The sequence below is a fragment of the Apaloderma vittatum genome, unplaced genomic scaffold (genome assembly GCF_000703405.1).
Source record: "Apaloderma vittatum isolate BGI_N311 unplaced genomic scaffold, ASM70340v1 scaffold1699, whole genome shotgun sequence".
Lineage (NCBI taxonomy): Eukaryota > Metazoa > Chordata > Aves > Trogoniformes > Trogonidae > Apaloderma > Apaloderma vittatum.
In genome coordinates, this window is record NW_009735588.1 from 153,106 (window position 1) to 174,209 (window position 21,104).

The 21,104-nt window shown below is 36.1% G+C and overlaps 1 protein-coding gene across 1 annotated transcript in view; it reads right to left on the reverse strand.

Moving 5' to 3' along the window:
• Nucleotides 1-318: 318 nt before the first annotated feature.
• The window catches only part of KIF20B (kinesin family member 20B), a gene marked incomplete at its 5' end in the record, with an annotated part of 39,370 nt that continues 18,584 nt past the window's right edge, over nucleotides 319-21,104 (reverse strand). The window contains 14 exon segments of the mRNA XM_009876620.1: nucleotides 319-396; nucleotides 1,626-1,768; nucleotides 3,316-3,463; nucleotides 3,912-3,989; nucleotides 6,144-6,347; nucleotides 9,226-9,390; nucleotides 9,984-10,160; nucleotides 11,187-11,342; nucleotides 12,350-12,441; nucleotides 12,711-12,836; nucleotides 13,527-13,584; nucleotides 14,046-14,168; nucleotides 15,181-15,319; nucleotides 16,665-17,877. Of these exon segments, the coding sequence (XP_009874922.1) occupies nucleotides 319-396; nucleotides 1,626-1,768; nucleotides 3,316-3,463; nucleotides 3,912-3,989; nucleotides 6,144-6,347; nucleotides 9,226-9,390; nucleotides 9,984-10,160; nucleotides 11,187-11,342; nucleotides 12,350-12,441; nucleotides 12,711-12,836; nucleotides 13,527-13,584; nucleotides 14,046-14,168; nucleotides 15,181-15,319; nucleotides 16,665-17,877 (2,900 nt within the window).

Genomic DNA, 21,104 nt, shown 5'->3' on the forward strand with positions numbered 1-21,104 from the left:
TCCACTCAAAGTTACGGTAGGTATACTTGCCGCCTGAAAAAAGCAAATTAAACCATTCCACATAGATATAGTTCTTACTGCACAACAGGTAAATTATCAACACTTCCAAAGACATCATTCCTGAAAAAACATAATAATAATTTCAGACACAAGCTTTCTTGAACAGTCTTTCAGCTTTAATGGAGTCAGAACTGAAAAAACATCAGAACAATTCCATACATCTATATACAGGCCTTGGAGCATTACTATATACAATCAGTTGAAATAATACAGTGGAAATACAACCTAACTAGGAAATACAAGCATGCTTCTGCAAGATTATTTAACTGGTCTTGATCGTAGCCGTCGCTTGATGATTAGATGATCACTTTCCTTGTCTTTCTGTTCTATAACGATCTGAAAAAGATAGTATTTCAAGGGTTACTCAGCATTTCTTCAGAGACAAATAACACATGCTTCTAGACCCATGTAACCAACAACATGGTTTTTCACCAGAAACTGTTTTCAGGATGAAATTTGCCTTCTAGTCAGTTGTCTAGGACAGAGTCCAATTTAGTGCATAATAAGCAACAAAAAAAAATCCTGGTTTTGCTGAAGCGAATAAAGCCCAAAGAAAAATGTGATCTGAAAGTAGCTCAAACTTCTCATCTGTAATACTCAGAAAACATATCTTTAGCTTTCAATCTTTTTCTTTCTCTGACTTTCCCAGGATTCAGTCTTACACCTTTCCTTTCACTTCCAAGCTTCTTAACTTCTTTTGCTCTGCATTTCTGTCATTTTCCTCATTCTCCTATGGTTTCTACTGCATCCATTCATATAACTTAAAGAAAATTCAATAGGATATCTCAGTACAGGAGAATGCTCACTATAGCAAAGGGAAGAAAGAACTGAACAGATTAAGATGTACTTCCCCCAGAGCACGAGTATGCTCAGAACTATAGCTACTGTCAAAACCATTAAGTTGGACTTAAGAAACATCAAGTCCCGACCTATAAGAGTCTGAATAGGCTGGCTTAGACAGGGCAACACAATTTAAGCATACCCAGAAGTCTATCTAAACTGTACTTTAGCAGAGCATAGATGTATCCACATCCTGAAGTAATATAGATATCAGCTTGGCATAAATGGAATGGGAAATTATCTTAGGTGCTCACTTGTAAAGTTAATTGTACATGCAGACCTTTATCTTTAGTGTTTCAGTCACGCTATTACAAATCTACAGATCCCTTCCTAGTCTTCCCTATTCTCCCTTTATGCTACACCAACTGCTAGAAAAGCCAATTAAGACTCAACTGCTATAGTAGAGGAAAAAGTAATCCTCCACATACCACAACTAGGATGTCTATGAAACCATCCTATTTAAAGATATCTCCATGACTGCTGTATCATCTGTACAGTAAGTCAGTAGCCAAATACAGAGAAGACAGGTGAGAAAATGGAGGAAATGAAGTAAAACAGGAGGAAGAAAACACCAAAAAGGAATAGTTAGGTAGAATCTAGAAATAAGTCAGTACTTTCAAATCTCTTCTGCAACTTGATCAGACCTTCAGGTTATTCTCTCCCCTTTCAAGCCAAGATTGTGAAATACATTACAGTGGACAGAACAGTAACCTGTAACCACTTACTGAAGAAGCAGGGATATCTAGAGGGCAAGAAATGTCAGTTGAATACAGCTTTCTCTTAGCTCTTTTTGGCTTGAGCTCACTTTCTTTGATGCTTTCTGGTTCTGCAGACTTAGGAGAGCTTATTGTTGCAATCAGCTTCTTTGCTAGAAGAAAAAAATTATTGTAAATCAGTGTCTTAATGGTTTTGTGATCCTCAAAACTAATGAAGAAAGCAAGCTTTATTAACAACAACTCAAAAATGAAATAGATTAGTCTGAAGCTTAAATATAAAAATTCAGAAGTAGTATTTTACCACCAGAATTTTCTATAGCTGGAAACAGTTTTATATAGTTTCAGATGGAAAAGCATAAAGGACATTTAAATAGTATGTTCAGAATCAATTAGGATTCAAATTTCGGTAGAAACACTTCAACAGGAGTTGAACAACAGGCTTAACTTCTTTGTACTGACAAGCATAGGGTAGAGATAACTATATACACATGTAGTTTTATCAGACTAGTACTAGCTCTATTAAAAAAAGAGATGAGGGTATGCATATTATGAGCTAGAAGTAAAGAAAAAATGCTGAACAACACTAAACTACTCAAAAAAGGAAAGAATACAGAATGTGGTAATAAAGGTTACAAACTAGAACTCATTTGCTCAAATTAAGCATTTTCAGGGCAAAATTTTGAGTAGTCTGAAATTGGCTTCTCTTGATAATAATATGTTATCTTCATGGAACCAATCCAAGAAACCCAGATTTTAAAAATCCTACTATCATCATCTAGACTGTCTTACAGCAGATAAGTGAGATGTACTCTGTAGCAAGTCAAGTTTTCAAGTTGGTACAAAGATCTTAATGTTAACTGTCCACACTGAATAACAACTGACTTTTCTTTAACCAACCAAATAATACTGTCTTTTAGAATTTAATGTTGGCGATTGCTTGTGTCCTCTGTTAATTTTAATCTTCTTTTTCAAAAACATAGTAACTCAGAGATCATGTCTTACTGTAGGAAGGAATATATTCTTCAGTGGAAAGTCCTAGCAGCTATCTTCCCAAGGCTATGCTTAAACTTCACAAAAACCCAATAATTGCTTCACAGTCAGTTTATTGAAGTCTTCCAAATATTTTCATGAGACATCAGCTTTGAGATTCTGTAGAACTAATCTTTCCCTCCCACATACATACATCAGAAATCATTAATACAGTTTCCACAGAAACAAAGGATGGTGGGAAGGGAAAGAAGCAGCATTGCTAATAGAACAAGGTAAGATTTGGAGTTCGGATTCAGATCTTGATTTATTTGGTTTTTTAGAAGCGAGGCAAGTTTCTGAAATTGCGTTCAACTGTTTTACTGTAAGCAAAAACAAAGTAGCTCATACATTTTGAGCTTAATTGTTATCATGGCTTTTATAAACAATATATATGCACATATTCCACAGTGCATCCTTTCATTCCACTAGTTTACCTTTCACAGTTGAACTAAACTTTAGAACCATGTGGTCCTTGCACTCAGCACAGTCTTTTCTACTCTGCAAGGTTCAATACAGCAGGACTCACTTCAGACTTTGTTATTTCATAAATGAAAGAATAACTTAATGCAGCAGATGTGTCCTTTAGCAACACATACATGAATAGATTACAGTAGTAAAAAGCTATAATGCCCAGAAAACATACAATAAGCCTTATTTATTCTGTACAAACCTTTAGAGTGAATAATAGTAGGAGAGTTTTGGAAAAAATCACCAATTTTTTGTAGTGTTCCATCCTTCTTTTTAGCTGACTTCTTACTTAAATTAGATTCTTGCTTTCTTAAGGGGTATTCCTTTCTAAATGACCGTGGAGTAGGCATCTGTATAGAAATACAAGATCACTTTTTAAGTTGAAAATTGACTTTTCTTCAAGTTTAATTCCATTTTACTTCAATGTTATTTTCAAGCTGACATTTTGCACTTTTCTACTGACATGTCTGTTCATTACACTAACAATACTGCCGCTTCAAGCAATGTAGACAATCTCTTTCATATCCAGAAGAAAAAAATTGTCAAAGTTTCAGAGACTACATTTAAGGGCATGAGTAATATATGAGACAATAAAAGAAAAGAAAAAGTAGATTCAAAGTTGTAGAGTTTCATTAGACAAGGTGTTCTAGCCATAACACAGGAGGAAACTGGTGGGGAAAATAAGTACGAGTGCATAGATAAGGATAGGATAATGCTGTGTAGGAATGTTTGTTCCTGTCATAAGTCCACCTTTACAGAGAAAGCCAAATTAATGTCAAAAATAGAACAAAATCAAACCATTTTCTTGTTGCTTGTAGAAGGTGAATTAGTCATAGCAGGTTTTGCATTTTTCTTGTTCTCACTTTTCACAAAATCCTAAGAAAACAAATATGACAAGTTTTAACCAGGATTCTTCTGGAAAGAACAACAATTATTTGTATTACAGTAACAGCAACTATAGGACTAACAGCAGCGAGACTCTGGCTAATATTGGGTAGAGGTAATTATTCAAATGTGAATTAAACTGACGAAAGCTTGTGGAAGAGAAATAGAAACACCTGTAGTCAAATCATTCTGACATTTACTGTTTTCCTCTCTCCATTATTTTCTATACTTTTGGCTACAAGACATTTGACAAGCAAACGACAAACTGAAATTAACTCAATAACTCTAAACTTAAATTCAGATTTACAGTGGCAATATAAAGAGGTTGGTAACACAGTGTCATTGTTAAACTGTGATTAAAAGACATCCTCTCTTCTGAGGTGGTGCCAACAAATACCAGATAACTGATAGCCATACCAACAAGAAGAGTGTAGAAAAAGGAAGGAAGATTTTCTTTGCTTAATTAAAAGGGAGCCTCTGCAAAAGATATGATTTTGTTTGTTTCTTTTAAAAAAAAAAACCAAGGGGGTTTTGCTTTATTTGTTAGAAATTTGAGATGCACAGTATATAGTTATTTTTAACACTACAGGTTTCCCCTTGGTCCCTAGTTTTAGTGCTGAGAATGTCTTTTTCAGTTTTAGGAAACTGAAAAAATTGTGTCCTCAGTAGACTTTTGACAGTTAAAATTACTTAATTTTACTTAATTGTTTCTGTTTGGCATATATAAAAAAAATAAATATTTAAGAGTAACATTCACATGAATGAAACCTTCATAGAATCACAGAAGAGTTAAGGTTGGAAGGGACCTTGAAGATCAGCTAGTTCCAACCCCTGTGCTGTGGGCAGGGACACCTCTCTCCCACTAGCCCAGGTTGCCCAAAGTCCCATCCAACCTGGCCTAAAGGAAGGGTGGTTATTTTTGTTCCCAGTTTTCCCAGCAGTATGAGAGAATACTACTCTAAGAAGCAAATTGGTTCAAGACACAAGAAGGTTAAAAGTCAACTCTGGACATTATTTGAGATTGAAGCGTTGAATTCCAGGTGAATTGTCTTACACAGCTTTTAACAGTTACTTTTGCAGTCCAAGTTTATCGAAATGAGTTTATCAAAGTACTGTTGAACATTAATCACTGAAGTAATTATTTCTTTTACCTATCTCACTAGGAGATTTAATATCACTTGGGAATGCTTGAATGAAAATGCTAGAAAAACATCAGATATTTCACTCTCTAGCTGAGACAAGCTCCCTCACTGAAAGAGATCATTTACCACCTGGCCAAATCTTCCACTCGTCATCTCCTTCATACTCACCTGTTAGCTTCAGAAGTCCTTAAAAATATAGAGTAGGACTACAAGTATGTAAGTAGCACACTAGTGTGGATTTAGGGTTTCATAGTCTTTGTCTGAGATACTGGTGTGTTGGCGCAAACATTGATAAAATGCCGAGGAAAGGAACATGCGGTTCAGGTAGAAGCAGTGAAGATTTTCACCATCTTGAACTGCTGTGGAGCCTTAGCCTCACATGTAAACATCTCAGCACATAAAGAGGGCAGGAGCGTATAACTTAGCATAACTGAAGGAATTCAAAAGGAATTGAGGTCTACAGAAAACAGGGAGGTTCAGGTGCTGGTGCAATTAATTTTGTATAGTCCCTCTAAGTATAAAAATAACAAAGAAAACGCAGGCTTGAGAAACAGAGTCAAAGGAATTGGTTTTGAAACTCTGAAATGCATTTATTAAACCCAGGGGCTTGACTTGTACTTGCCTATTAGAAGAGATTATAATTCATACCAATGATAGGCTAGACAAGAAGCAATTCTATAGAACTACTCTGTAATCCCACAGCTGGGAGCTGGAGACAGGAGTAAATGGAACCAGCAGGGAGAGAGAAATGTAAAAGGTAAAGAGCAAGTGCAAATTAGGGACAAGGGGCCAGTCCAGATAAACTGAAGTCTATGACCTTATTCAACACAAAGTCAAATAACCACCACCTATGGGGGTGAAAAAAAGAGGTTTAAATATACCCTACATATATCCTTAGGACCCCAGTGAGAATGAGAAGATAAAGATAGGGTTTTAACAAATGATCAGAGTAATAGATCAAAAAAACTGCACAACATATTTTAGTGGTTGGTCTAGGTCATACCTCATCCATCTCTTCGCTCTTCCTTTTCTTTCTTGATTGGAGCAGTTTAACTGTAACTGGTAAGGAACTGCCCTGGTGCTTCACCTCTATCTTATCTGGTTGCAGAGGTGCTAACTGGATTTCCATCTCTGGTTTTGGGAATAGACTAGTTTTTCCATTTTCTGTGGACACTTCAGAAGAGTCAAGGACAACGTCTGAATGATCCTGCAAGCATATGGAAATTTTAAGAAAATAAGTTTTAAAATAATTATGAGTTAAAAAAACCATAATATATATATATACACCTCTTCCTAGATTGCAAAGTAAGGATTTCATTCTCCAGCTGCTAGCTTTGAGAACACTTATAATAGAAGTCTTAACTAACAGGGTTTTGCTAACCCTGTTCTTAGCAAAACCAGCAAGAAAGTCGGAGCTGTGGTCTCCCTGGCTCCTGAATCTGCAGCAGCAGTTCAGCTGTTGGCTAGCATACAAAAATGCATTCAGCAGCTGTTTGAATGAATGGAAGATAAGGTGCTGGGGTTAGTAGTGGTCAGAAACAGCAGGTGGCTGCTACTACTGTGTCTTCTTATGCTGGTTCACCATGAAGTTCCCTGAAGTTCCTCTCAAAAAGGAAAAATATCGAAGCTCATGCAAAGCCAAAAGGCAGTCACCTTCTTCAAACAGGCTCTGCTGGAATTTCGAGTAGGAATACCAACACCACTGCATTCCCAAGAATGGAGTTGGCTAATAAAACTAGTTTTCTTTATAAATGCTACTTCATGAAAGAGTCAGCAATCAAGAAGTTACATAGGGATGGTTAGTGTCATTAGCTAACATAGCTACACACAGGAATTCTGCAGTGGAAGAAAGCAAATCAAATATGCCCTGTGATTGCTCATCCTTTAAAAGTGTTTATAAATTTTTTTCTGGTGACTTATCTAATAGTCAGCCACTTCATAAGCACTGGTGAGAAGTAAGTTTTCAAGAGCACACAACTGAAGTCAGATATAATTATTCACATGCTTATGTTCCACAGCTTTTATGTCTACCAAAAGTCACTATATCAGGCAATCACCAAGGGATTTGCAGAATAAACCTTTCAAATTGTTCAAATTTTCTTCCTTATTCTGCATTTAGCAAAATTCATACAACTGCACAAAATTTCCAAATTTAAAGCTTTAAACAACATCACTTAATGAAGAGGCACTGCTAAGACATTGAAATAATGAATAATTCTCTTTAAATTCATCACCTCTTAATGGAATACTTTGTCCAGATACAGGATTAATCTTGTATATTTCTTCCATAAACTGTAAATATTCAGAATGAGATTATCCTAGACTGTAAACCTCAAAATATTTTGAGTTTTCTAATGCTGCAATATAAAGTCTAGTGCAGGCAGCTAATGAACACCTAGGATTAAAGGTAGCATGAATTTAACTTAGCAACATTTACTCATGATGTGATCATAAAATGTGCCCTTCTGGGTCTGGTCTGTCTAGTTCAACATTCTGCCTCCAAGAGTGGTAAAAGGAGATGTTATTTAACAGTTGTGTGTGTGACCCTGGTCACTTTGTCATCTGTTTGCTCCACACTCTCCCAGCACTTCCAGCTGTTGTATTAGAAAGTCTCAGAGGTTACACCTCTGCCTTATGCCCAGAGTATCCACTTACAAAGACAAACGATTTCTACTACAAATTTTTCTAATCCCTGCCGACAGGACGTGCTTCCATGCTCTCCAGAAGATCACTAGCTGTTTCATACAGGAATTAAAAGAACTGCCCCATTCTGGCAGGATTTGAGGAAGGGTAGTTCTGCCTTCTGTTTACCCACGATTTTGTCAGCCTCATCTGCATAACCCTGTGGTGGCTTTAACCTCCTCTCATCAGAGTGCCACCTCCTTAGCTTTTCCAAACAAGGCGGAAGACACATACCACATTTTGGTATCTTTAGGTTTTCTTCTACTTCCACTATATCTTTCCTGAGAATTACTTTACCTTCCCCCAAAACTCTACCCCATTCACTTCACCGTCACCCTAAGTTTCTCACACAATAACCTGTTAGCAGCCTATCCTTATCTCCTTAACATCAAATATTGTTACTAGTAGCTTGAGGTAAATAATTCAGCCCTGATTGTTCACAATAATTCTTTGTAACTAATTTTATAGCAAAAAAACTAATTTTATGGTGCTCTCTCAGCTGCTATTATAAGATATATAGAGCAGTAACCTTTCTGAGACCTTCTGAACCCTTCTGTCCTCCCTCATACATCACAAGTTTTATCTATATGGCACTAGGTGTATTGAAGAAGTAGCAAGAAACTAGCTAGACAGTCTTATTTGGCACTAGATGGGAAAGAGATAAAGAGATGAATTCTGGCATTCAGTCCAGTACCGAGAAGAGAATCACACCTTCTAGAATCCAGGGGAGGGACTGTTAGGAAATCAGTGTTCAGACCTGTTCATTATTAATTAGCAATGGAGCCACACAGCATTAATTCAGTTTAGCAGAACTACCTCACTAATTACTGTTCATGTAGCACACAAGGGTTTGATCAGAATTGGGGGTCTCAGTACAGTTCCAAGCCTTTTCATTTTTGGTCAGGAAATATGCAGTGTTGATCTTTGTGTAAGCTTCAGGCATTGGTTTGGTTTGAAGTGGGGCACAAGATACTATTTTATTCTTGTGAACCCCTGTATGGGCTGGCAGCTCTAATTACAGAATCTTCCCTATTATTACACTGTAGGTGGTATTGGGAAAGTTATGCTGAAAACCCCATACACTAGTATAACCAAACTGAGATGACATCACAAATATTATATCTTTAAGTCTCTAGAACCCATATTAGGCAACTAGCTTTTCCCTCAAGTACATAAGTTCTATAAAACTAAAGCACTTCTTTTTCCTGAGAGTGAGTGTGAAAGAGGGAGAAAAAAAACCAGAATTAACAAGAACTCAAAACTAATGATAAAATACGAATAACTAAGAGAAGTAACTTCTGGGACATTATCAATGTTGCTGAAATATATACTAAGAAACCAACAAAACAAGCTATTAACAACATACCACTAGTACATACTTTGTATGAACTGAAGAAACATACCTCTTTGTTTACAGACTGATCTGTTTTATCTTGTCCTTCTTCAGGTAAGGATACTTCCGCCAAAGACTGAACACTTTCATGGTTAATGCGTTGTTGCAATTCTTTTATTAAGTTGTCTTTCTCAGCTAGCTGTTTTCTTAATGCTTCTATATCAGCTTCTTTATCCTAATAAACATAGCAAGAAATGCCACAAATTGCAGGACGGGCAAAAGAAATCAACATATACATGAGCATCATTGTGATTACTTGGTTGCATTAGTTTTAGAATTGCAGGTTAAACTAGTCAGCTATCCAACAAAAAGCCAATAATTTCATGTATGAGTGGCCACTTTTCAAAGTGAAAAAAAGTCATATAACAGCCTGGGAAGCTGTAATGAGGAATTTTTTATTTCACTCTACTTATGTAGAGGTTAAAAGTTCACATCTCATTTCCTCATGAAGTCCTTGGTACTGTGAAAAAGGCAGCAATTTGATACTTGCTTCGTGTTTCCAGTCCAACTTGGCAATTATAGTTAATATTTCGTATTTTTAAATAAGCACTCAAGTCAAATTGACTTGAATCAACTTCAGTTACTGTCATAAACTCAGTTACAAAAAAAATCAAAGCTTTTTTTAATTATCTGCAAATGAGTTCAAAATGACAATGTTTAATAACAAAAAATAGAGCCAAAAATGCAAAGAGTAAGTAATTTTTCAGAATTAATGGATAACCAAAGGAAAAAAAAAAAAAAAAATCACACAGGAACAAGAGAGATGACCTTTCCCGAATCCTTCAGTGCAGCCTGTTTCAATTCTGCTATTTCTTTGTCTTTTTGTATGGTGTTAGAAGCCATAGCCTTGAGCTGTATTTCCAAAGCTTCTACTAATTTATCTCTTTCTTCACGCCACTTTTGCAGATTGCTGTCCTTTTCTACCAGCTGTGCGGCAAGTCTTTCCTAAATGGGGAAAAAACAGCTTAGAACTGAAATTTTACACACTATCTGAACTGTTCTGACTTTGGTTTTTGCATCATTAGTACTGTTTTATGGCCTTAGTAAACTTGAGAGCCTATGTAGAGATCTTAAAAAGCTCACACAGAACTAGTTTCACTAGAAATATGCAAAACTAAACCATGCTTCAATTAGGACATCTGTACCTATCATATCCTTCATGAAGAGAATTTTTTGCTAAGAACCACCACTCCCGTTTGATCGCTTGTTATCACTAACAAGACTGAGGCAGGCAAAGTCATAAAGTGAAAGTAGCCCTAAGATTCTAACATCCTCCAGTACTGATCACAGGTCCAGAAAGTCATTGCTAAGTGCTTCCAGATTCAAGTAGTTTTAGATTGTACACATTCTGATACTAATTTCATATGCCTAAGAAATTACAACCTGGATGTAGTCTAGTGAACAGGCAAAGTATGCACCTTGTTATCAGTCACTCAAATTTGAAAGGTGATTTGGGAGCAAAGCCACTAGCATTTTAACCAAGTATTTTCACTCTCTATCTGGAAGGAAGTTGGAGTTTTTTGGTCAACTTCTTGTCTTTTCCTCTTTCTTCTAAAGACCCATAGGTTTCATTTTTTTTGTGGTTTTGGTGGTTTTTTTGAAAAGCCAAGCAACACTGGTTTTCAAAAGTATGTTTTCTTAGCCTCATTAAGTAGCAATTCATTTACATATAGTTTACTCAGTGGTGTTTAACACACAAGATGAAGTTTGAAGAACTCAGTGAGGTGGCAATAGGATAGAAAGGAACAGACATATTAATTCCATTATATATTATGCTTTTTCATTTTGTGACCCTCCTTCCCTTTTCATATTGAGAAGATCTCACCTAAACTTTGCCATGTGATAAAGAGAGGGGTCTTCAACGAAGGTCAGCTACCCTCCAGCACCCACACTACTAACATCTGACATGAGATTTGCTCTGTACTAAAGACTTAACACTAGAGGACTCAGTCGAGACCTCCAGTCACTTACAATTTCTGCATGTTGCTTTACATGGCGTTGTCTCTCCTCTGCAAATTTTCTCATTTCTCTGTTGCGATGGGTCTCAGCTTCTTCTACCTGACTTATGAGTCCCATTTTTTCCTCCAGCCACTTCTTTCTATCTATTTGATACTTTGCCTCATTTTCCTATTTTAATGAAACGAGAAACAAAACCACAGGTAGAGATTAAGAAAAAGTCTTAAAATGCAAATTACCATTAAACACATTCGCTTCAAAATGATAACAGAAATACTAGCAGAGTTTTACTCCGGCATATTCCCAAGCACAAGTATTACACTTTCATTTGGTCTTCTCCATTTAAAATATCTACAATTCTCAGCACTTGTTATTCAAACTGACACGTCTTCATGAAACAGAATTTTCTTTCCTCAAAATGCTCTAGGTAAGTCACAAACACTATCAAAGTTAGAGACCCTTCTAACTCACAATTTTCCAATCTTTTATACAGCCTTACAGGATGTATTAGAAAATTCTCTTCAAGACTGAAATGTAAAAAACACAGTACAATTTGAATGTAGGTATGCACTGTCAGCCTACCTAAGAACCTAACCTATTTCACAACAATTTTACCTCCTTTCCTATCACAGTCAAGTATCTGGGACAATGTCTGACAAGAACATAGAAGGCACTTGAAACACTGTTTGGAAAAAAAAGTCTACTTTCTAATCCAAAAACAATTAGAAATCTTCAGCCTATTAAGAAGGGCTTACAGGTCATATAGCCAGCACAAAATCTTGAAAGTGTTTGATTTAGCTGCCCAAGCAACTGACAGTAAAAAGACCTGGAATGGATCCCGCGAGTTGAACTGGCTAAGACAACTGTAGAGGAGCCCAGCTGCAGCACCACCACCCACAACAGCAGAACGCAGTGAAGGGTACACTCCATTATGGGGTATCAGTGCTGCTCACATTATTACAAAGATGCTGCACCCAGACTTTGCTGCACAGCTTTTAGAGGTGTCCTTTGTCTGTATAACAACTTGCCATTTCACGCTTTAGCTCTTGAAGACAGCAACACAAAATAATCCAGACTCCCAAACAAAAGTTATGGCTTTACATTAAAGTATGAATAATGCCACCATATTTTACCTTCTGTTCTTTTTGCAGCTTCATTAATTCCTCATTTTCATTTACATTTTTCTCCTCATTTTTGCTCATCTTTTGCTGCCAGTGACTATTGCGCTGGTTACTCAGTTCTCTATATTTCTGCTTCCATTCTTCCAGTTCTAGTCAGTACACAAAACGAAGTTACATAACGTATAGTTTCAATTGTATTTTGACCACATTCACACCCTTTTGCTAAAAAGTTACTTTGATTTATTAGTTACGACCACAAAGGGACAACAGAAGACTTTAAGTGTTAGAAGTTTGTCATGTACTACTTGAAATCAATGCCTAAATAACAGTCAAGAAATAAAAATAGAAATTTAAAGCAGCTTTCACAAAACAGCCAAAACAGTTTTGCCTCCTTGCTCCCTTTCCATAGAGAGATTACCCCAAACCAATTTGTTGGTCTCTTCTAGTTTGGCTTCAAGCACTTGATCTTGTTCAATCTGAGTTTGTTCCTGTTCTTGTAGTGTCATCCGCATATCTTCAATCAGTTTTTCCTTTGCGCACAGATCTGAAGATTTGAAAACAAGTTAACAGATGAGCCCTCTCCTAGCTCCCACCATTCTCTCCCAAAGTAGCTTCATCACAATTCATTTCCCCCATTTCTGGAGACCAAAAGTTCTATTCGAGAGAAATAGAGCATCTCTACTGAACTATCCAAATCCAAAATTCCTAAATGATTTTCATCAACTTGATCTAGGTGCGCATTTCAGTGTCAACATCAGTCAGACCATGGTTTGTATCTAACCATTTTTCAGTTGCTACATGTTTATCTAGCTTGCAGAATCTTACTGTGCTAGTTTATGTTTCGGTGTTTGGTTTGTTACAACAGCCCAACTAAAATGGCAAATAAATACCAACACTTAATATATTGATACCAATCCTACAAACTCACACTTTCTCTGGGGCTTATGCTTCTTATTCTGAGACTGTTTCTTTGCTTTCAGATACATCTGCTAATAAACGTTCAATAAAGCTTAGTTCCTGACCATAACATTTTAATGTTCAGGTTGGAGTTACTCAGTATTTTAAAATGTATGTGCAACAAGTATCTCCAAATTCATTAACATGGCAACTCTTTACGTTGCCATTCCACACACATACACACAAAATATCCAAAAAAAACCCCACAAAACACACCCCCCCCCCCCCAAAAACCAAACAAAAATCCCCCAACAAAAAACCAACTTCTTTTTCTGACCTTTGTGTGCTTTCTCATACTGTTTGGAGATTTCTTCCAGCTTCTCATTATTCAACTGCTCCTAAATAGCACATTGAAAGCAAATTAAAAAAAAATGGGTTGAAAGACACAGATATACTAAAGTTCAGAATGAAAAGCACGTAAGTAGCGAATAAAGTATTTAATAAAACATTCTAGAAAACGTTTTTCATATAGTGTACAAGAGCATTCAAGGTGATTAAAAAAAAAGTTGAGGAAGACATTACTAACTAACATATCTAAGTGTCACTAATGAGAATCAGGATAACTGCAGGTATTAAGTATATATTTACTATGCAGATTGTTTAAAACAATATGACGATGTCCTGCAGTGAGAAGTTATCTGAATATTTTTCATTCATCAATTAACATTATTTCAGTTGGCTACTCTTATTTTTATTGCAATTTCTGTAAGCTTTCTCCTGTTGCTTGAAAAACCTGCCTTATTAATGGTTTAGTTAAAGAAAATTAGAGCAATTAATGTCTAAAAAAATAAAATACCTTTTTAAGTTGCAGGATTGTGCGCTGTTTGATATCTAATTCTTCACTAAACTGGATTTTAATTTTTTGAAGTTCATTAACTTTGTTTCTCAAGGATTTCTCCTCAGATCGCATTGTACACATCTGTTACAAGACACAAAGCAAACAAAGCTAACATTTAGCTATAAGCATTTTACAGCCTCTGAAAGTTATCCAGATAAACAAAACACTCTATTTGAGAGTCAAATTTTTGCAAGCCTCTTTGAAAAATTTCATTTGGCATGGGGGAGGAAAACAAATAACAACAACACACAAAAAACCCAAACAAACCAACCCACTCCAGAAATTCCCGCCAGAAAATAATGTAATCAAACTACCGAGTCATTCGTCCTTTACCAAAAAAAAAAAAAGTTTACTGACATGTGGCCCCGCCCATTCCTTGCTTCTTCTCAAACAGAGGATTATACACAATGTGAGTAGGAAAAGATCCTCAAATGTTAGGCTACTGGAGAAGACATTAATACTTTTTTTTTTTTAGGCTTAACTTTCAAGCCCAAACTTTTACAAGTCTTTTGGATTTTAAGTTCTTGTGATATTCCATGAGGTTCTAAGAAATCCTGCTGCTTGATAGATAACTAAATAATAACAATTAACACCAGTAAAAAGTTTTTTCATTTCTTCTCTCTAACCTTATTAGAAAACACAGTTCAGATTTTAAAGTCTCCAGAAGTGCATGCTTTCCTTTTCTGATTAATCCCTCTTTTCCCCTCAGAGATCACAATTTTCTACAAGTCTGAAGTCTGAGGCTTAGAAGTCAGCACAAATAACAACTACTATTATTACAAAGGATACAAAGTTCTTCTGCATAACCAGATTAGCCATAGTTTCCACAAACATTTTTCAACTGTATTAATAAAATCTACTTTCCCACTTCATTACCTGTACTAACTCGTGTTTTGACATCTGGTCTTATCTCTAGGTTACAGCTTCAATGGCAATGTAACGCAAGATTCACTGTTACTGGAAATGTTTCACTGAAAATAGCCTTATCATGAATCACTATTAATATTCTTAGTTTGAGATTTGTGAAAACAGGTTTTAACAGTAGAACCCCAGTCAAACTTGCACAAGAAATATTTGGCCTATAGTTACCAACCTCCTTTTGTACTTGATGAATTTGTTTCTTGGCATCAGAAAATTTCTCTTTCAGATCTGCGTATTCTTCCTCTTTCCTCTGCAAATCTTTTTTCAAACTCTGTACAAGGGCAGAGCTCTCAGCAAGATCTTTACGTAGCCTCGTGTTAGGAATTAATACATAAATAACATTAGTGTTGCATATCTAAAAAAACTCCCATCTTTTACACATTAACTCAAAACTTTCATTACTTTTTTCATTAATAAAATCTCAGATCTATCAGATCAATGGTAAGCTTTATAATTTTACTTCTGGGTTTCAGCTTCTTATTGTGGGATCCTGAAGTAATGAACTGATAAAATTTAATTTTGAACACTGCAGTTTAATAATTTTTTTTAAGCATAGTAGAGCAACTATTATTTTGTAAGGACACCTATGATGAAGAACAAGGTTAATATCAAGTCAATTTAAATCTGGTATCCAGATCCCAAATCTTGTAAGGAAAAAAGTAATAAAGAACAGAAGAAACAGTAACATTGTAGCAAGTACAGCTGTTACAAAGTGCTACAAAATAATTAATAAGTTCGATGGGTTTAATGTTTTTTAACAACTTACAGTAAGACATCTTGTGTTTTTACTTTAAAACTAACTAATCAAAGTCGTTATTTTGATTCTATAACTGACAATACAAGATGAGGCCTCACAAAATAAAAATGTTTCAAAGCTTTACAAGCACTGGGTTGGGGAATCCTCAGACCTTTGTGTTTAATTGTACTTTAGAGTATATGCAGATACTCACGGATAAGGCACTAAAGAAACCCTCATCAGAAGAGGTATCCAGCATCTTAAAGCTACTTTTGCATTATTGCAAATTTCTTACCATATAGCAAATATAATCTGTTGGATACACTTAATCCCTTATTTCTTCAAGTTGTAAAAAAAAAAAAAAAAAAAAAAAAAACACGTAGAAGAGGCTGGGGGAAGTTTACTCTCCTACACTCATTATTCCTTCAAGTTCTTACAGTAGCCTGTGATCATCTAGAAGAACTTATACCAAAATCAGCTCTTTACTGTTTAAACAACAGGAAGTTTTTATTTCTTTCTTCTTTTCCTTTTTATTATTCAGTCCTTTCCAAAGAAAATATCGCCTGCTTTCATACAAGTTACAGGGTACAACATTAAATTCTATGTCATTTCCTCCAGAAAGGCTACACAACATGAAACTATTAGAAATCCCCAAATAATTCTTCATGTCCTGTCTCCTCCTACAATAATTTCACATGGTTTAGGTCTATATTTTTGAAAGAATATTCAAATGGGTGAAGAAAATGTAGCCAGCAGAATACACAAATACAAAATTCAAGTAGTGTGTTAAAACTTGCAATTTAGTTAATAAAGCTGATAAACATGCAAATGTATTACATCAAAACAACCTGATGTTCACAGAAAGTAGTTTTAACTTGAGTGTACTCTCAAAGGGCTATGAGTTCTCATTATTTACTTACAATTCTATAGATCGTATTTGGTCATCTTCATTTTTCTCCTTTTCCTGAAGAGACTGTTTCATGTTCTCCAAGCTGCTCATCAACTGTAGAACTTCCTCCTTCAGATTTGCTTCTTGATCATTTAATTCTTTCAGTTTTTCATCTGAATTGGCACATTTCTCTTGCAGTGCTACTGTACTACTTTCTAGATTTGAAATAATAGATTCTTTTTCTTTAAGTACTTCTTCTAACTTCATTATGCTGTCATCTCTAGCTCTAAAACCCTCCAAAAGGCATTCAAGCTCTCTTATTTTTCCCTTGTAGCTGGTAGTTTCCTCCTCAAACTGTGCAATTACTCTGTGATCTTCTGCAGCCTGTTTTTCAAAATCTTGTATTTGCTTCTGGATTTGCTCTTGTAACTGATTTATAAAATCTTTTTCTTTTATGGACTGATCATCTTGATTTGCAATCTCACCTAATTTTATTTTTAGTTGATTATTACAGTTCTCAGCGGCATCAAGTCCCTTCTTTAACTCTTCAACTTGTTGAAGTAGTTGCTGGATCCGCTGACTTTTCTGTGAAGAAGCCATAATAATATTTTTGCATTCTTCCCAAATGCTTTCAACACTGCAGTGAAAGGAGCTCTCCTGTCTCAGATCTGCTTTAGAAGCAGTTTGGGACTGCATGCCTACAGGACTCATCTGAGCACTCTCTGTTTCATTTTTTTCAGAATCTAAGGAATCCTTTAGATTAACTAAATCAATATCCATAGCATAAGATTCTAAGTGGCATTTATACATCTCATCTACTTTGGACTGCATTGTTTTGATTTTTGACATTTTATCAATTATATTTTGTTTGGCATCTTCTACTTCATTATTTAGCTGAATAATCTTCTCTTCTTGTTCCTTATTTATAGTTTTCTGTTTGTCCAATTCAGAGGCGATCTCCTGATAGCCAGCTTGACACCGTTGAAGTTCTTCACTTAAGCCATCAGCTCTTTCTTCAGAAGCAGAGAGCTTGAGATGCAAGTTTCTTATCTGCCCACTCAGCTCTTCCTTTTCACTTTTCTCTCTTCTGCATTGCTCTTCAACTGCAGCTAGCTGACCTTCCAAGGTTTCAGTTCTTTCCTTCAGTGCTAGTGTTTCTGCACAGTCCTTTTTAGTATTTGTTTTCACATATTCGGTTCTCTTTTGCTCGAGAGAGTTATCTTCCCAAGTCTCCTTTGTGTCTCCTAAAAAAAAAAACAAAACCAAAAAACCCAAACCCATACAACTCAGCTTGATTAAAATCAATAGTACAAGTCATGAGCAATATCAAATAACCATTACCATATGGAAAATAGTCACTGTCTGAAAGCCACACCCTCATATCATATGGCATTTTGAAGTCTTGAAGCAGTTAAAGCCTCCTGCATGGTTTGACATGCAATAGGTGCCTCTTAGGCTTCAAGATAGCCTGCAGCAAGAGGTGTTTAGAAGCCCTAAAGACCACTTTACCTACTCTATTAGTAGAAAAAAGTAGCTAGTTTTATGAATATGTAGTAATGCCTATGAGCTAGATAACATTCACTGTTATATCTAGTTTCAACCTTCACTGGTTCAGCTATCTCTTTAATACAACCAGCAATCACCATTCTGTATATAGAAAGTTTTGTGAAAAGTTTCATTCATATTCAATATCCTCTTACTCTAAAACTGAAGCTAAAAATTCAGAACAAGTGTTTTGCTTCATGTTCGAGACCTTTCTTTTTCCAATTGGCTTCCAAACTACATAAGGGTAGCTATTTAGGCCCATACATAATGTGTTACACATAAAGTTCTCCCAGAAAGACGTACAACATTCTATTGCAACTCCAAATTTCTGTAAATATTTTATTAGCTTAAGACTGTTTTTTCCCTTAAGTAATAAGTAATTCTAGCTAAAATCACATGCATTTCACCACCTTCTAAATTGACTTCAGCTGTATTTCACAGAGGTATTTTAGGATCCAACTGGGTCCATTTAGTAACGTGCACTCTATGTTTTAGTATTAAAATCAAGCCTGAATATCTCTAAGGACATGTGCTCTCAGGAAATATTCTAGATTCTTGTGAGCACTGCAACCACAGTAAGGTGGAGTTCAGCAAGCATCTCACTTTGGGAGCATCAAGCACAGGGGTACATGTGTACTGCACAGAAATATCCTCTGAACAGATTCAACAGGTTTTATAGAGTCACTAATGCCGAGTCACTAACAAAGTCCTACTGGAGCATCAGCAATCGTGTTTTCCATCTCAACTCAGTTTTTTTTAATTTTTAGAATTATTGTTTTCCACAGGACTTTTCCCTCCTGTGTTCCTGTGCCTTTTCTGCTCAAGTTAGACATACCACATACTTCTGCTTAGTCAGGTAAAATAGAAGCTTTACTTTGGCTTCTAAAGCCATGCTTCTAAATCCTACAAGATTAAAAAAAAGTTTTGATTGGGAGATCGTTTTCTCTGATAGCCCAGTTGAGTAGTCCCAAGAAAATATAGCAGGCAAAATACTACATGTTCCTCACACTGGACATGAATTTTACATATTTCACTAAAAGAAAGAGGTGATGAGGTGCCTTAAGACATATTTTGTAATCAAAGTGGCAAGATGAAAAAAATAGTAGAGCTTAGACCTTTGCAGGGAATGATTTAGAAGGATTTAGAAAGGATTTAGGAAGGATTTAGAAGCAATCTAGATGCTTTGTACCAGCAACAATAATGCAGCAAAGCAGGATAAATATTAATGCAAGAAGATACATATCCAGATACAGTCCAGAACTTTTTATGTAGGAAATACTAAGGAGAAAAAAAGCCCCACCCCAAAACATGGGAAGGCAGATCCTAGGAAGACTAAAAAAACCTGAACCTCAAGATAAGCTGTCTTCTCCCCAAATAAGCTTTGGTCATAGGCCACTAGCATATCTAAATTCTAGAAGAAAGCCACGAGTGTACCTGTGCTCATTGTTCTATTGTGCCAAGCACATTTAATGAGAATGGCTAAATGTAAATAAATATATTAATAAACTTCACCATTATGGAGTACCTGGACAACTGTTTTTAAATCACATGCCTTATGTTCTCAACAATCCTCAAAAGAAACACATTTAACATGACTGAAGAGCCCATTTTTCCAACAGAAAAAACACTCAGTGCTGACTTTAATTAGCACTGTTAGTTAGCCCTTTATTTTCTTGTTTGAGAAGAGCTACAACTTCCCTATTTTTTAATTTGCTTAAACAAGCTTCAGTCATAAGATAAAAATCCCACCATCCCCTTCCTGTAATATTTATGTAGGTTGTATGATCAAATGGTCGCACTAGGATCCAATACTCGTCCCAGCTAAAGACAACAGAAACAATTCAAAAATGCATTGGGTACAGAGAAGCTTCTTTTAAGAAAGTCTTCGAATGATGTTTATTTGAACAGGTTGTACAAACACTAGGAATACCCTACTGGATCACACAGCATAGGCTGGCCTAACCTAATATTTTACCTCCTTTTGCTACTATTGGTAGACTCAGGCCCTATCTACAGGACTCCCCTAACAAAGAACAATCGAGAATGTTGGAGGAATACGAGACAGTACATCCTTGATTAACTCTTTCAGTATCTGTGTAGGAACCTGGTTGGCTGTCGGCTTGTCTAACCACTCCTGGAATCAGAGTTATCTGCCTCTCCCACCTTCTCATGCAGTGGGCAGTTCACTACCCAGTGCATCAAGTGATTTTTCCATGAACTTCAGCTGATCTTCTACTAGATTGAGTGTCCCCTTGTTCCTCCACTACATAACGTGAAGAATGACAGTCCAGTGTCCAGTTTACGCACCATCAAGCTCCTGAGTTTGACATGTCTCCTTTTAACATGTTTTACCCCTCTTTAGGGAGAGAGATATTTTCTGCTTCCTATTTTAAATTTTATTTCTCTTTTTCCTATCCTATCCTCACCCAAATGATGCCTGGAAGATTTTCTTACTTGCACTTATTCCATAGGAGGAAAGCAAGAAAGTAAGGGACATGAAGGGAAGACCCTTCATTCCCCTTTTGCGTATACTTTCACCACATGTATGGGACACTGAATTCCAGCTTTGTCCTAAAGTCAAGTTAGATGCAGGCAGATCTTACAAATACCATTTGCACAATCAGTCCCATATAGCTCAATCTCACTGACTAATGCACTTTAATGAAGGGGATAACATAAGCGGTGGTGTGCTCTTAAAGTTTCACCCTTATCCTTGAAAGGCTTCAGTTGCAGGTTGTTTATTCACCTCATTCTAAAAAAAAGATTAGTAAGATCACAGATAAAGCAAGGAAAGCCAGAAGATTAGAAGCACAAACATGAGAGCTGCACAAAATATGCCATCTGCAGATTTAAGTTTACTTCCATCCAAGTGGAAAGCTTTTCACCTTTGCCAGCACTATCATCATCTTAACCAGAGCTGGTGTGC